Source organism: Oryzias latipes, chromosome 18 (assembly GCF_053564925.1).
Source record: "Oryzias latipes strain Hd-rR chromosome 18, Olatipes_Hd-rR_3.1".
Taxonomy (NCBI): domain Eukaryota; kingdom Metazoa; phylum Chordata; class Actinopteri; order Beloniformes; family Adrianichthyidae; genus Oryzias; species Oryzias latipes.
In genome coordinates this window covers 18,963,364-18,980,214 of record NC_136254.1, presented here as the reverse complement: position 1 = coordinate 18,980,214, position 16,851 = coordinate 18,963,364, and the positions used below count along the sequence as shown (strand labels likewise).

Here is a 16,851-nt window from a genome sequence, read left to right as displayed (position 1 = left end):
TACTTCCAGCATATTCTGAAGTGAAGAAAAGCATCTTTGTGCTGAAATGCAACACACACACTTCGCATATTGGTACAAAGCTGATACAAGAGGCCGTTTTTTTCTCCTCATTAAAATCAACTACAAGTTGATCTCGCACATGGTCAAAGAATTATTGTATGTCAAAAAGTGTGTGTTATGTTGGTGTTGCTACTATAGTGCGATTGGAAGATGTACGCTAGATGAAGTTAAACCTTTATTATATAGATTCTTATGTTACGAGTTGTAAAACACTCCCCAGAAGCTCTTCTTGTACTGCGTTTTAGGTTGATATCGTCAATACAAAACTTTTTTTTACATTATAGTGGTTGATTTCCACACACCTCTGCAGACACTTGACTATTCAGGTCCTTCCTTTTACTTGTTTTATTCGTCTTTAAGGGGTTTGTTACGACAGTCCTGCCCTCGCATGTCAGGACTGAGAAAAGGCCGTCAGTGTGACCGAATCCCCATTGAAATGCTTTTGTTTTGCTGGGGTGATGCTCGCTTTTCTCCCAGCTGAAACAAACCGACGCTGTACTTTAATTAAACCTGCTTCTCAAAGTCGCTAGCAATTCCCGGGATGTGTTGGGGGTGGGGTAACAGCCATCGCACGGGCAGAGTCGAGGCGGCCTTCATTTACAGAGCAAAGGATTGTGCCTGCATTGATGTTCCCTCACTGTGTAATTTGATCTTATAAATCAAGAACTCCAAGTGGGGAAGGGGCAGTAAATCCCTGAGGTTTCCCGAGGAGCCGCGACACAGTGAAGAGATGAGCCCACTGTGGCAAAGCAAACTGCTGCCAGTTTAGTGTTCGGGGACGTTCATCTTTGAAACGCTCCCCGCTTACCCAGATGGCTTTATCAAAACACTTTAGCGGAGCACAACGTTCCCACGCCTCATCCAAATCCAGGCCAATGCTCTTAGAAAGACCACGACTTTTTCGCTTGGGATGTTACTTTTCGACACCGAGGTGTTGAAATGACTGCTTAAGTCTTCCAAAGAGTAACAAATACTTTGGAGGGGAAAAAAATAGATATGGCCTTTAGAGGAGTCGCAATAGGGAGGTATATCGCCATAGTAACAGTTAGAGCCCACCAACATTTCTTGAACAAACACAAGCAAAAGGCTTAAACGAATACTGAAGACCCCAACCAGCGGGCCCCCTTGTTCCAACAATAGGATTGTCGCTGGCATCTCAAACATAAATTACGACCTCTCCGGTGGACGTGTCTCCAATTCAGCGGACCAAGAGGCTGCCACGGCTAGCATAAAGAAAGATAAAGCTTATTCAAAGAGATTTAAAAAGAGTAAGCACACAGAGGCACACGCCCAGACGTAAATCTTTCAAATGTGCAGAGGAGGGCAAGGGAGGAAAGTGCGGGTATGCATGTTAAGCACATTTGCTTAGACATCAAACGCCGTAGTCGGCTTCACGGGGGGAAAGTAATCGGCGCTGCTCAAACATTTGGTGCAGCAGTCGCAGAATTTTGATGGCGATTAAACAGAAAGTAACCATCTCCACCGGCAGTCCAGCCGGGGATCTCCATGGCACACTCATAAATGTCACCCATGCGGAGGCGCCGCTGCTTGTCGCACTCACCACAAGCAGACGTCAGGTTTATAGAAGCTCTTCACGGCATGATGGGCGTCTTTTCTGCACTTATGTTCCCAGCGGCTAGCCACCTCTCATGCAGGGCTTTTATTAATATATCATTACAGGCGGATTAGCAATGACGAATCCCGCTTTGAATGGAGCTTATTCAGCAGTTTGAGCAGGAAGTTGGTGTAAAATATGAAAAATACTGGTAGTGTATAAGCAGCTTTGTTTACCATTATTGTAATCATTTTACCGCCCCCAGACATGTCAATTTGATTGATACCCTCGCCTCTCCCCCAATCCCAGAACTCATCAAGCTACAACCAAACAGCAACGCATGTAACAACATTCCTTAGTTTCCCCACCTCTGTGGCCTCGCACCCCCCTCAAGGCACCTCTCGGCATTCAATTCTGTAATTTACAATTGGCTATTGTGTCCCAAGTGCTGCGACTCAAAGCAAAATGAACCGAGTCCCCCCCCCCAAAAAATACCAAAAACGGTCTTTAAATCTTGATTACAACCTTCCCCAGTTTTGTCTTTCCCCATAACTGCAAAAGCCACAGCTCCCAACGTGTTATTATTCAAGCACCTGTGTCCAGGTTGGCGAGAACAGAGGCCCATTTCTTTGCCGGCGGTTGGGTCGTTACAAAGAACCCCGGTGGCGTCTGGAGAGGAGGAGAAATAACCAAGAGACTCCATTCTCCCGAGATTGTGTGAGAAAAAAAGAGCAATGGGTGAAACCGAAGCTGGATAATAAACAGGCTATAGGGCGAGGTGCTGCAAATCAATACACCAAACCATATTAAATGTCTGGAGCTCCTCAATCCACAGCAGAATTTGTCTGACTAAAGTCAGCATTTGAGTCAAAGCTACTTTATATCACAGTTTACAGCCCGGCTGGCCACCGGCTAGAGCCTAAATCTTATTCAAGCTGTTAAAATGTGTGGCAGTGGGGGAGCATTACCCAACAATAGAGCCACAGAGCAACATTTAAGGGGATGACAGCTATGCTTATTTACTCCTTGATACGACAGATCTTGTTACTGCAGTTTCCAGCCGATTGGACTAGTTTGTTGAGGAATGTTACCCAACCGCAAGAGGTAGAAGACACCTGCCTTCCAGCGCTAAAAAGCAAAAGCAAACAACTAAACCAAAGACTTTGTACATTGGATTCCTGAAAGCCTGAAGACAACAGAGCTCAATTTGGGCTACATTTGTCTACATAGGCAGGTACAGTGCAGTATACCTACAAACTGATCCATTTCAACAGCACCTTCAGCTCTTATATCACATGTGTCATCAGGTACCATGAGTAGGTCTAAAAACCCCACCTTCCTAACCCTAACCCCCTAGCAAAAAGCTTTGTCCCCCCACTTTCCCCTTTAGTTTTTAATCAATATTGGTATCCTTATTGACAAAGATTAATAAATTATCAATACAAGCTTCTTTGTTAGTAAACGCAACTTCGCTAAAGGGACTGCTGTTTTCATATCAATAACAACAAAACTGTTTGACAGACATATTTATGATCCTTTTATTTGCAATAGTCGTCAACTACGTTGTTCTCATTTGCCACCCTTCCCAAGTCTTCTAGCCCCCCAATGTTCTAACCCTAACGTTCCGCTCCTCTTTGAGTCATCACAACCAGGAGTTTAGAAGATTGTTGCAAACATGTTAGAAATTTGATACAAGTCATTTTGTGTGCCAACCACAAGACAAGAAAGCAGAGGGACAGGTAAGAGGCGGGATAAAAAAATTGAATCATTATATATATATATATATATATATATATATATATATATATATATATATATATATATATATATATATATATATATATATATATATATAAATGAGAAAAAGGCAGGCTTGTCCTGATGTTTGATAGCAACTACCTTGCGAGGTCTGTCGTAACTCCAACTGGCCTGTGACCTTCATTCTTCAGCAGACTGGCAGATTCTTGCAGCCTCCGACAAGATTTATCGGACCTGGCTAATAGCCTGCTCTCTGCCAGGTACGGCCTCATCGATACCGGGGCTTTGGCTGCCCCTGCCTGGGCTTTGCTAATGAATATTTTGGCTCATTTTTCACATATTCAGACGTTTTAATACAGGCGGTATGTAACTGTCAAAAACCTCCAGAAACATCCAAACTCTTGAGTTTTAACTTCTTTTTCTTTTCGGTGGCTTTTTAACAGGCGAGATTGCTTGAGCCTTCAGGCTCCATCTGCCTTGGTACACATGTGTGCAGGGAGTATATGTAATAACCAGACACACATACAAATATAATGAACTGCATTCCTTGGGTAAACACGGCAGTCCGGGCGCACAAACACACACAGGCGGACGCGCGCACGCACAGGATATTGAAACCCTCTCAGGCATGTTGCTGCTCGTGTGCCCGCCACGCAGGATGATGGAGAGGCTGAACTGTGGAGGCCTCGTTTGCTCTCGTCTGCAGGCCTCACAGGGCACACGAACGCAGGAGCGTGCAAAAAAAAAAAAAAAAACCACACTGGAACTCCTACTGTACGCCCGCGCGGTTTATCACACCCTTCCACACGCGTGTGCATCAACGCAGCCAGCAGACCTGCTGAGAATACATGCGCAAACTTTCACAGACAACACCTCCCCAACCACCTCCGCCCCCCACCGAGGCTTTGATGGATAGCCGGTGAGCGCTCCACCTCCTGTTTCTTCCACGTCTAATCTCATTTGGGGGAGGAATGGTGGAAGCCACACCAAAACGGGGCTAATAGAAGCAGTCAAGCTGTCCTATTCCCTTCCCAAATAGATCATATCTATTATCGTCACTTTCACTCGCTTTTTGGAAAAAAACGATCTTTTCAATAACAGAAAATGAGGCTTTACATGTTGTGCCATGCAGGAAATGTTGAGCCTGTCTCTACAAATTACAGGATTTCGGCCCCTATTAGAATGTCAGTATCTTTTTAGTTTTATCCAAATAGGTAGTAGCATTTTTTTAAGACCCACTCTGGTGAAAGTTTTGTTTTGAACATTCTGTTGAAGCAATTTTCTCATGATGGAGGACAAAAAATAAGCATTTCTGATCATTGCTTTACTCAAATTGCGAATCAGAATATAGAACAAATTATCAAATGGAGTTCAGAATGAAGAAATGGATAAAAGCCTCTTGGTTAAGAGTTGAAATGTCTTCAACCTATAAAATAAGTCCCTTTTAAGGCTTTTTCTGTTATGGGACCACCCTTAATAAATGACAGTCTTCATAGGTACACTGCTAACCTCCTCCTCTGTTTATGTCCGCACGCCCATCATCACCTTAAAGGCACCAAAAGGCAAAGTTCTACCTACAGGTAGATACTTGTACAGTAAATCATATGTAAAGCTTGTGAGAAAAGTTATGGATCACATACATCTGGCTTTCATTGCTTCTATTCTTGTCTCCACGAAGGCCATTCGCCGTCAGCCATGTTGTCACGGCTAACGGCGAATGGCTTTTAAATCACCACCTCCTGACGAGGGCCACCGACCCTTTCCGACAGCTGCCTTGACACCACGGACCTGCGCGAACGTCGTCGACAACAAATGATGGATCTGATTCGCTTCTGAGACCCCTCCACCAAAGAGCTAGCATGTTTAAAAGTGCTGTCGGGGGAAAAAAAAAAGACAGAGCCCTCTTGTGGTAAAAATGAAAAATTAGGTGTGAAATAAAAAACAATCAAAAAATGTTGAAAAAGAAGCAAATGGGAGCACTTGCTTAAGACAGAGTTTGAAAAAAGAAATTCTGGTGTAAAAGAAAGAGGAACAAAAAAAAAGAAGCACACGTGAGCACATGCTAAACAAAGAGCTAGCTTGTTTAAAAAATAATGAATACTAGAAGAAAAAACAAATAAATACAAGAAAAAAAAATGCACACGTGAGCACATGCAAAAAACAGCGTTAGCTTGTTTAAAAAATCTGGTGTAAAACAAAGAACAATTAGAAAAAGAAAAACAGGAGAGCACATGCTAAAGACTGAGCTAGCTTGTTTTAAAAATAATCAGTGGATAAAGAAAGTTTTAACAAAAAATTGTTGTAAAAGACAGAGGACTAAAAAAAATAGTTACCATGGCCACCTGTTTGAATGAACATGAAAGACACAAATAGGCGGCGTTGTCTGCTAGACAAAAGCTGAATAAATAAACCGTGTTACTAGAAGCTTTTGCTTTGCCAAGTACTGTTGCAATTTTGATAAGCATTACCGTTTCGCCTATTAACCCCACAAACAACAAGCCTTTACTTTTGATCCATGTTGCGATCCAACTCTCTGACAGAGAACTGTTCCCCAGGGTTGCGAGTCTGTGGATCTAAGTGATGTTCTCATTTAGTCGCACTTTTTTTTTTTTTTTCTCTTAAGAGTGGATGTGAGAGGACAGCTATGGAGAAAACAAGCAGGCTGGCACGGCACATCATAAACCTTGGGAGCCTTGTAAAAGTCAGTTTACTGTACAAACTCACCCTAACAGTTGCTATGGAAGAAGAAGAAGAAAAAAAAGAAGTGTGTGATATGGTGAGTGTGCAGTGATTGATAGTGGCACGCGAAGGGGAGAATCTGCAAAAAAAAAAGCAGCTTTATCCTCGTGAGCCCCATCTAATGTGATCTCTGCCGACTATGAAATGAAATTCCATTTTTCCGCCACGTGAAATTGAAAGAAGCGGCGAGGAGAAGGTGGCATCCTCGTCACTGCCACTTACAATCAGCGGCGTGGAGAGCAATCAAGGTGGCATCTGGCTCACCCCCCACCCCCCAAGCCCACCCCCGCCTTATTGCCATTCTCTCTTTACAAGTGTTGAAGCTCCTTCAGCATCTTCTGTCACGAGTGTTTATTTGCAGCCTAACTGGGAAAGAGGGCGCTTAGGAAGAGGCAAGAATGAAGACAAAGCTCTATTTTTTTCCCTGCATAAGCAAAAAAAAAAAAAAGTACGAGTATTAAATGCTATCCAGGGTGATATTGCAGCCGCTATAGCAACCGGTTCCAGCAATCTCCACAGCTTTCCTATTTCAGTCTCCAACCAATTCTGCCGGCATATCAGGTACGTCTAATCCTTTGATTAGTAATTGCCTCAGAGCGAAAGCATTCAAATCACCAAACAAAATGATCCCAGAAAAATGCTGCCCGCTGCAATTTCACGAGTATTGCTGTGCTCTCTTGCGCTGCTTCCATTCCATTCCTTTTTTGTTTTTTTTGTTTTGCGGAAGATAAACAACAAAAGGCCCGAGTGGCCGTACATTGAATTAGGCTGTAATAGATCCAAAGCAATTCTGATAGCATTAGACACAGTCAGCAGCACCAAGGACATGCTACGACAACAAAGCTGCAATAAATAAATCAGCTCACTACACATCATTTTAGCTCTTGTGAAAAGGCAACACCTTCAGTTTCCCCAACTTTTACCCAAAAACTTTGTTGTTTTTGGATAAAATTGATTAACTCTTCTTTTGACTACCGTAAGTCTTCGACCATTTACACAATTCCAGTGAATTCACAACAGTAATGAAGTGCTTATGCAATAAACGTAAATCAGCTAAGTCTGTTGTATAAAAAAGCGGCTTGGCGCCGCTAGCCAACACTTTACGTTAGTAATGTGTTGCTTATTGGTGCAAAGCAGATATGAAAAGATGTTATTTTCCACGTCAGAGTCAGTTGATTCATGCTGATCGCGTAAACAGTCAAAGGGTTACATTAGGTCAAAGAGCGTTTGGTATTTAGACGTCACTGACGACGTCCCAGGTGTTAAAGGGTTAATTGCTTGTGTGACTTTGCTATGAGGTCATCCTTTGCAATCCCTAAAAATATAGTGACCTTTTTCAGGTTACCGTAAGAAGAAGCTTAACCCTTTAACACCGGAGACGGTGACACCTATATAATGCACGGTCTTTGACATAACCATAACTCTTGGACCGTTTTTGCTATCAACCTAAACCAGCTGATTCTGACGTGGAGAAAAGCAGCTCTTCATATTGACTTTGCACTTATAACGATGCAAAGTCACTTTTCTTGGCTTCAGAACCAGCTGGAATAAAGTTAAGGGTTATGGTGATTGAAAGAATGTAAACTTTGGAGCTAAAGCTCTGGTGTGAAAGGGTCAATGTATAGAAAAGTAGACGTCCAGGTAAAATCCTCAGACATTACTTGAAAGTGCTGGTTTGTGTTGTGTGGCACATTTTCAAGTAATACTAAGCTGGAAGTTGCATCTTTATCAGCTGTGGCTTTGTACAGGTGTTGACATGGCTACTCATGTATTTTTTTAAGTTGAAACAAATGAGCCCACAGAGAAAGAGCTACATTTTCATATTGGTTTCCTGAACTGCCTGCCAACCTCAAGGGCAATCGCTTCCTCCGTTTTGGCTACAAACACCACCTCGGTAACCTTCATTTGCATGGTGATATTGCTTGTCCCGTGGAAGTGGCAGTGGGGTTTGAGAGCTTGCCCCCATGCAAATGGGAAGTTCGGCGACCTCATTCACCAAGGGGGGGGCACCAACGTAGCGCTGTAGGAACAGCTGCTTGGAGCGCCGTGGAGACGAGCGCAGGGAGCGAAGTTCCAGCCAATGTCCGGTTATGCTTGCTGCATTAGCCCGCAGGCGAGATAACCTAGTTTAAGTGTGTGAACCAGGCCTTCGTCTGCCCTGAGGGGCTAAGCTGCAAGAGCGCAGAATACAAGCTGCTGTGGCTCACCACTGATTAAAAGTGATCCACCTGGGCACAAGTGGCGCTTTGAAGTGCAATGATGAAACAAAAGCTGATGGCTTGTGTTAATTCAAGGGCTAAGTGATTTCATTCCTCCCCGCATTACTGTTGGACTGCATTATTTTCCGGCGCTAGCGTGAACGGTCTGCATAAAGTAATAAAATCGAGTGCACTGGTAAGAGAAAGCACTTCATCGACTCCAAGCAGGTTAAAACAGGGTGGAGCATAACGTCTACGGCCAAAAAAGTAGCAAAGGAAATCACAAGACTATTAACTAAATAAAAGTCAGATTAGGCAACGAACAAAATCTTATTTCATTGACACTCATTAAGTGGTGGGCTAGAAGCAAAGATCTGCTTTCCCCCAGTTGCCTAGTTACCTATTCCTGCAAGTTATCTTGGGTAGAATGGTGTGTTCAGGTGAGAGAAGAAGGGCACTAAGGCGAAATCTTATATCTCTATGACCACAATTAGTGTTTAGCCCAATTGGTTCTCACCGTCATCTCTAGTTGTCCAACCCAACCTGGAGTCCCAAAAAGAAAAAGTGAGAGCCATTCTCTGCAACTGAGTCTATCTTTTCATCCTCAAAAAAAGTCTGGAATACTAATATACCACAATAAAAAATAAATAAAACACCACAGAATATGTTTAATGGCCAAAATAAAACACAAAAACTGCTGTTTTTATTTGAGTTTTTATGCTTAAAGCGTCCCCTATGATTCAGGTTTTGACACCATGCTTCCTCCGACCCACACACACACACACACACACACACGCACAAACACGTGTCCTTGAGTGTTGTCTCAAGCTCAGGAGGCCAGACAAAAGCATATATTTTTAGACGCAGTGTCTCTAAAGCCAAGAGCATGACCGCTTCCCCGCCTAATCTGATAAAGATGTAGCTGTTTAATGCCATAAATTGGAGCACATGAGCAAACACCTTCCCTTCAATTAGCTGCCGTTGCACAGCAATCGCGCTCAGGATTGAGAAAAGTCTTTACTGTCTGGGATTTCCCAACCTAATGGGTACAAATTTGTAATTCGAATAACTGCTGGATGCTCTATATTTGATTACGAACCCATCTGCGCGGCCCGGTAGATACAAACTATGGTGTATTTCAAAGATTACAACTTTATTCCACTATATTTTCACTTTTGAATGGTTCCATGAGAATTCCTGCAGCGTTAATGCAGAAAGTAAATAAATAATTATATAAGCGGAGCATAGTGACACACAATATATGCTGCTGCCGCAGCAGCAAATAGAGTGCCCTTTTAATTATGCAGGAGACATCCGAAAGCAACAGCACTCCTCACACTCCGGGAAGCAGCTCAGTGAATACACCATATTAGAGGCTGTAACAGACAGAGAGCCTGGGAGGGAAAAAAAAGGGAAGGGGAGAGCTGCGGGGAAAAAAAAAGGGAACTGAAATGATTTGAGATGAGAAATAGTGGTGAAAAAAAAAACCAGATGGGAGTTACAGAGATGTGAAGACAAGTCAAGGCACAAGCACACTATTGTAAGTAGTATGATGCAGCAGAGGCTGGGGGGGGGGGGGGGGGGGGGCACTGGACCAAAGGCGGCAATTGGGGAAGTACAGGATACAAACGAGTTCTATACTCGACCATTGATGGATGGGGTTTAAAACAGAGACCCAACAACGGACGCTTATTGGATATGCGATGACCGGAGCAATACAAGTCTTCAATGCCAAAGGAATAGAACTGAAATAAAGTAAAAGAAAGATCAATATTTCATTAAAACTGTAATGTACAGGGATGGTGTTATTGTCCCTTAAAAAATAAAGAAAAAAAACCCAAAGAAAATCGACTTGTTCTAGAGGGTTTAAAGGGAATGTCTCTCTACCGTTGTAGCGGAACATAAGGATTGTTTCCCAAATCTCATGGAATTAAAATCTCTGATCAAATACAGCCTCCAACTGTAAAACTTTGGTTGGAGGCTGTGCAAAAAAGCTATACAAAAAAAGTAGAAAAGAGGCCAGAAGAGGTGGATATTTGCACGCAGGCAAAAAGATAAGACGCTGAGTTGCAGTGACGATGTGAGAATGTTGCTGTCCGATGGATTGATGCAAACCACAAAGCAAGGTGGAATGTTAATTAGGCCTCCTGGTTAGGCGTTTCCCCTCTAACAGCAACTCTAATAGTTATAAAACCACAAGCAAGTTGATTTTTCAACCTTTTTTCAAATCTTCTGTTCCTCACACCTTCCCTTTCATAAGACGAAAGGGCAAGCAGTGTAACCGCCAGAGGGGGCAGGTCATGGCTTGACACTTCTAAGGACAGTGAGGGGATTGTTGCCAGCTCTCATCACCCAACCTTTGGGATGTAATAACTGCAAACCAAGTCCTTATGTGAGCTGTCTGCAACCCTCAAACACATTTTTGCCGGGGTTAGTAGCTTTGACGCCCCTGACGGAAAAGGCAGCCTGCGATGTGAGAGAAAACAGTCAAACATGTTTAGTCGAGGGGGTAACCGAATCCCCTACCCAGCCCTCTCTGAACCTTTTCCATTTCTTCCCACATAACATGTGAATGGCACTCCAAACCCCAAACTGATCAATACCACTAACTTGACACACATTAGCACCATAAAGGCAACAAGACTACTGAGACTAGCACTGTCAGAAAGCATTATGGTGGAAAGGACACTAAGAAGAAGAAGCAGGAGACATTTAGGAGTGGTGGAGGGAAACAAGGGACAACTGACGTGAGCTTTTCTTACCTGTTTGTTGTATTTGTTGATCGTCTGAGTGCTGTACTCGGAGCAGTGGTCAGATCCGAGGGAAATGTTATCTCCGGTGCCGACAAAGGTGTTGGCAGGGGGCAAGTCCTGAACTGCCTGGTGCTTTTTTCCCGCTGTCGGTGACTGTGGGTGAAGTTGGACGGTGGGAAGAGGCGAACTGGACTTGTAGTGCCGTGCCAGGTCTGGGCTCCCCGGCCCGCCGTTCACCGAGCGGTACCTGCCCATGCCGGGGCTGTCCGACAGCTTCTCGCTGACGCCATCGTAGCGCTGCCCATTGGGTTTGGAGGCCTCTACGGTGACGATGCTACTGTAGAGAGGCTGTTTGGACTTTTGTTTCTTTTTATCCTTTTTAGGCTTTTTAGACTTCTCATGCTGCTGCGGCGTAAAAAAGTCTTCGTGATCCTTCTTGCCAGCCTCGTAGCCGTTCTTGTTTTTTGGACGGCAATAACGGGCCATAACAACGACCAGAATGATGAGGATGACAGTCATAATGCCTGACACCACTCCAATTACAATACTCAGACGCTGTTTGCTTAGATCATAGTTGGGGTCCCCTGCAATGTTAGTGTTCAGAGATGTGCTCAAACTCCTAGCCACTTGGGTCTCCACTATTGTGGAGTTAGATAGAGTCTCATTAACATACACATGAACCAAGGTGGTGGTGCTCTGAGAGGGTTGCCCATTGTCAGTCACCTGGACCACTAGTCTGTGGAGGCCATAATGCTTCTGCTCCAGCTTAGCCATCAGCGATATGACCCCAGTCGCCCCATCAATCTCAAAAAGCCTGAAGGGATTTCCCCCGATGATGCTGTAGTTGAGGTCTGCATTTATCCCAGTGTCTGTATCTGTGGCTATTACCGTTCTGACCACCGTCCTGACAGTACTTGAGGGAGGAAGGAGCGTGTAGGAGCTGTTTATGGGGAAAGTTACTGTTGGAGCGTTGTCATTTTCATCCATGACAAAGAGCGAGACCGTAGCAGTGGCTGATCTGGGAGGGTCGCCCCCATCCACAGCTTTGACGCGAAATGTGTACGTAGTTTTCTGCTCTCTGTCAAAGGACAGGGTGGAAAAAATGGTCCCAGTCTCATTCTCGATGGAAAAGATCTCCTCCTCTTCCTCAATAAAAAGCCCCATTTCTGCATTTTGCCCTTTATCTGCATCAATTACAGTAACCATGCCAACTGGGCTGTTTGGATCAAGGTTCTCTTTGACATAGAAGGTGAAAACATCTTGCATGAACTTTGGTTCATTGTCATTCTTATCGTCCACAAGGACAACCACGGTTGCAGAACCCTGAAGGGTGTTTATGCCCTTATCTTTAGCTATTACTTTGAATTCGTAGCGCTCTTTTTGCTCTCTATCCAGGTTGGTGTTTACTCGGATGTCTCCACTGTCTGAGTCGATAGAGAAAATCCCGTTTACTGATGAGTCTAGGGAATAGGATATTTCCGCATTCTTTCCACTATCTGCATCAGTGGCTGTCACTGTTGTCACCCTCTCGCCAGGAGCATTGTTTTCAGGGAAAGACACCTGAACTACATTTTTGCTGAAGATAGGAGGGTTGTCATTAGTGTCACCCACTTTGACCAGGAGAGAGTTGTTACTCGTGAGACTGGGGCTTCCGGAGTCCACAGCCACGATGACCACATTGTATTCCTGCGTGGTCTCGTAGTCCAGTGGAGCAGAGGTGTGGAGGAAATATTTCTTCTTGTTCTGCTCACCCTCCATCTCACTCGCTGGTTTGAGCTGAAAAGGCACATCCCCTACCACCGTACAGGTCACGATCCCGTTTTCTCCCTGATCCCGGTCTGACACCTGTACCAAAGCGATGGGCGTGTCCACAACCACGTCTTCGGCCACGTTGGCCACCCCGTCTTTCAGGAAAATGCGTCCAATTTTGCGGATTTCAATGGCGGGGACGTTGTCGTTTTCGTCTTTGATGTTCAACACCACCGTTGCCTTGTCCATTTTGGGGGGCTGACCTCGGTCACGGGCCATTACCGTAAACCTCAGTTGGCTCACTTCTTCACGGTCGATGCGGTGCAACACACTCAGCCACCCCGTGCTCTCATCCAACCTCAGCAGCCTCCGCACTGACTCTGTGGCCGCCCCAAACACATATTCAATCTGACCGTTAACCCCGACGTCTGCATCGGCTGCTTTCAACTGTAATATGGGGGAGCCGGGGGAACTGTTTTCGGGCAAGTCGGCTTCATACACGCTCTTCTCAAACCGAGGGTTGTTGTCATTCACGTCAGTGATCATTACCCTCAAAATGGCCTGAGAGGAGCGAGGGGGGTCTCCTCCGTCCCTAACGCGCAACGTGAGCTCATAGGAGTCTCTCTGTTCCCTATCAAGGGCCCCTTTAATAATGAGTTGAGGCTGCTTCTCTCCATCAGTGGTGTCAGCAACTTGGAGTTCAAAGACACTGCTCCTGCTCGCTCCCTCATCAAATCTCCTTTTCCCAGAGTACGAATCCCCGGAGGACCCAGAGCGCCTCGAGTTTTCCCCATTGTCCTGAATGAGCTCATATCTCTCAATCCCATTTCTGCCAAAATCTCTGTCTGTAGCTGTGGGCAGCAGATACAAGGTTCCAATGGGTCTGTTTTCCTCCACAGACAGTGTCAGGACAGGGGACGGAAACGACGGGGTGTTGTCATTTATATCTAAAATGATGACTTTCCCCTCGAAGAGGTCGACCCAGCTCTGCGCCGGCCCGATCACGGACACTTCGAAATCTATAAAGCACTCGTTTTCGTCAAATATCATTTGGCACTGCTGTAGTTTCTCACGGTCGATCCGCTTCTCGTTGGTGGTGAGCTCACCTGTTATATTGTCTATTTTGAAAAACTCCGACCCCGACTCCAGGGTGAATGTCACCTCCCTGGACCCGGCCACCATCCCCAAGTCTGCAGCCACGTTGCCCACCCTCACATCGGCCGGTCCCTCTTCGGCCAAACGGTACCGAAGCACCTGCTTGGCAGCTGGCTGATGCGCAAGCTGCAGAATGAGCATGCAATAGTACAAACAGTCCACTGCAGCAGCATTAGTCCTCATCGTTTCCCTTGTTGAAATGAACCTCCACTGAAATAAAAATTAAAAAAAATGTCAAAAAGTGTTTCACTGGTGGAGAGTCTGATGGGGAGATGGAGTTTATGAGTAAAGCTCCTTGCTTTGGGATGCGTGAGACTTCATCCTCCGGACACTTCCTCCATCTGCTGCAGTGGAAAGCGGCAAAGTGCACAAAGCTCCCCTCCTATAGTAACTGCTATATTTTTTTTGTTTAAAAAATAAAAAAGGTAGGAGGAGAAAAAAATGTAACGCCAGAGAGGATCCACAAAAATGTTGATTGACACGCTCGTGAAAGCCAAAAAAATTATTGTCCAAGCGTCAGCAGAAAGTCAATTCAGTCCACGTTGCTCCGTTTTACCTACACTTTGTGGGATTTTTTTTATTTTGTTTTTGTTTAGAAATGTCTTCTTTTATTTCTGGGTGAGGCTGCACTATTCCTCTGTTTGCAGATGAAGGGATTCGCTCAAATGCCCGCGCACTTTCCAAACTCCTCCGCTGGTGAGTGCGGAATGCACGCGCGGAGCTGCAACCTGCCCGGTCCGGCTGCCGATTCTCCTCCAAGTCACTCGCAACAAGCAGAACGGAGAGTCTCTCTGCCTCGCTCTGTCCCTAAAAGATGCACACGGGAGGGAAAGGAGAGAGGGGGGCAAATATAACCAAAAAAAAAGGTTGTAAAAAATCTGAGATGTGGATAAAAAATAATGGAAGAGGGGGAAAAAAAGGCAAATCCAGCGAAGCTTTTTAGGAAGCGTGGGTTGAATTCCCGGCTGTCTCCAGCATGTTCATCCCCGCTCTTTCACCTGCAGACACGCCGCGCGTGTTGGCAGCCCCTATCTGCAGCACTGTGAGAGGGATTCACAAATGATATTGCAGTCGTTGTCTCCCCCCTCTTCGCTCCATCTCCTCCCTCTCTCTTTCTCCCTATGCCTTTCCTGCTCTCTCTACCCCCCCCCCCCCCCCTTCCCTCTTTCCCTCCAAGCAGCGCACGTAAACAAGGTCGGAGTTGGTCTGGATCGCCGGGTCCGGAGGGCAGCAGAGAATCTGCCCCTCTGTCCTATAAAAAAAAAAAAGGATGTGCATTCAGAGGGTTTAATCGTGTGCCATTTTCTCGCACGTTCCGCCGCGCGTCATTGCGCGCACCGCCACACCAGAAAGCCGCTACTGTCTGAAGTCCACGATTGTCACCACTCTTGGGTTTTTATATTATTTTGTTTTACGCATTTGGCTGCGAGCCAGTGTGTGGATGTGTAACTTTTACGCACTCTGGGGGTCGACACAAGTTATGGTGACGCAACGTCCAGGTGACTGTGGAGCGGAGCGGCGTGGGGAATGCGCACTGTATCCGGCGGCGCACTGATCCATCCGCTCCGGCCGCATTTGCACACAGAAGGATCGCCAAATTGGCTTTTCTGGATCAGCTTGGAGAAGGGGTTTAGTTTGCGGTCATTGTGGTGGAGCACGCGCCTTTGCGCGCGGCTCCAAATGCGCAGTTATCAACTTGAAATAATTAAAAACGGAAAAAAATAAAAATAAGAGATGATCTTATGCGCGTGAACACGGATTTCCCAACACTTATGACTTGGAAACTAGTCTTTTAATGGCTGCACGGACATCGAAGCGCTGCATGCGCGCGCGTAAAATTATACAGTGAGTGAGCGTAATGATTGAGAGAAGTAGTGAGGGACAGTCACGGAAAGGGGGAGTGAGAAATAAAAAAAAGCCCAGTCTCAGCAGCTGCACCTTTCACAGACAGCAGTCTGAATTCCAGCAGTGGCTTTATCCTTGCTGACGAGCGCCCTCTATTGCCAAAATGTCATCAGAACCGCAGCAAAGTGCTCTGAAAGTGGCAGGAAAAACTGAATTCTCATGTTGCACGTTTGCGGCAAGCACTCAGATGGATCCGTCTGCACACCAGGACAACAATTTAGAGGCTATTCTGCTCAAAGAAGGAAGAAGACGCTTCACTGTTTGTCAAACTGTCATTACAAGGAGGAAGAGAAGAAGGAATCCCCGATGAAGAAAAATGTGCCAAAGCAAAATAGTGCGAATTATGTATGACCAAAAGCTTAAAACCTTTAGAGTTGCTCTAGCTGAGAGTTTCTTTTTTACATCTGAATTGATGGAAGTAAATACCCTTCCAGGCATACAGCTTCTTCAAAAGTAAAGCTATTTCCCTGTAGAGGCTTAAATGTAATTTGACAGTTGATGGGAAAGCTCTTTCATGCGCCGACTTTTTTAGAGGTTCCTTCATCAATTCAGCCATCTACCATGACGCTTTGTGTTTAGAAGAAGCTGTGAAAAGAAGAAAAACAGGTGATAGTGTGGCAGCAACTGTAAAACAAATCCATCACTTTCAAAAGAGAGACTTTAAAGCAGCTAAATCATCAGTCGGGACCAAAAAGGAAAAGCATATTGATCAGAGGAATGATGTAAAAAGATCTGGACCTCCACAGTAAAGACGGTAGGTAATTGCTTGATCGCTTCATCCTCTCCTTCACGACATCGAACCAAGGGAAGAACACTCACCAGGAGGTAGACATCATTATCCACGTCTACCGAAAACAGGAGGCTTCACAGGGGTTCACCGCAAGCTGTAGACTGTTTATATGTCGCAGCGTCAGATGGACGAAGCTGATATTTGCCACAAAAAGGCGGGGAAAAAAGATTTCCAGCTCAGAGTTTTACC

The 16,851-nt window shown here is 45.2% G+C and overlaps 1 protein-coding gene across 6 annotated transcripts in view; it reads right to left on the bottom strand.

The window, feature by feature from the left end:
• Positions 1-15,175, bottom strand: part of pcdh7b (protocadherin 7b) — a 151,051-nt gene extending 135,876 nt beyond the window's left edge. For 5 of the 6 annotated variants that reach the window (XM_011487539.4, XM_011487540.4, XM_011487542.4 and 2 more), the window contains exon 1: positions 11,073-15,169. In XM_011487539.4, the coding sequence (XP_011485841.1) occupies positions 11,073-14,150 (3,078 nt within the window). In that variant the 5' untranslated portion in view covers positions 14,151-15,169. Of the gene's footprint in view, positions 1-11,072 lie in introns of all 6 variants that reach the window. The other variant, XM_004079819.5, reaches the window with a different exon arrangement.
• Between the last annotated feature and the right edge of the window lie 1,676 nt (positions 15,176-16,851).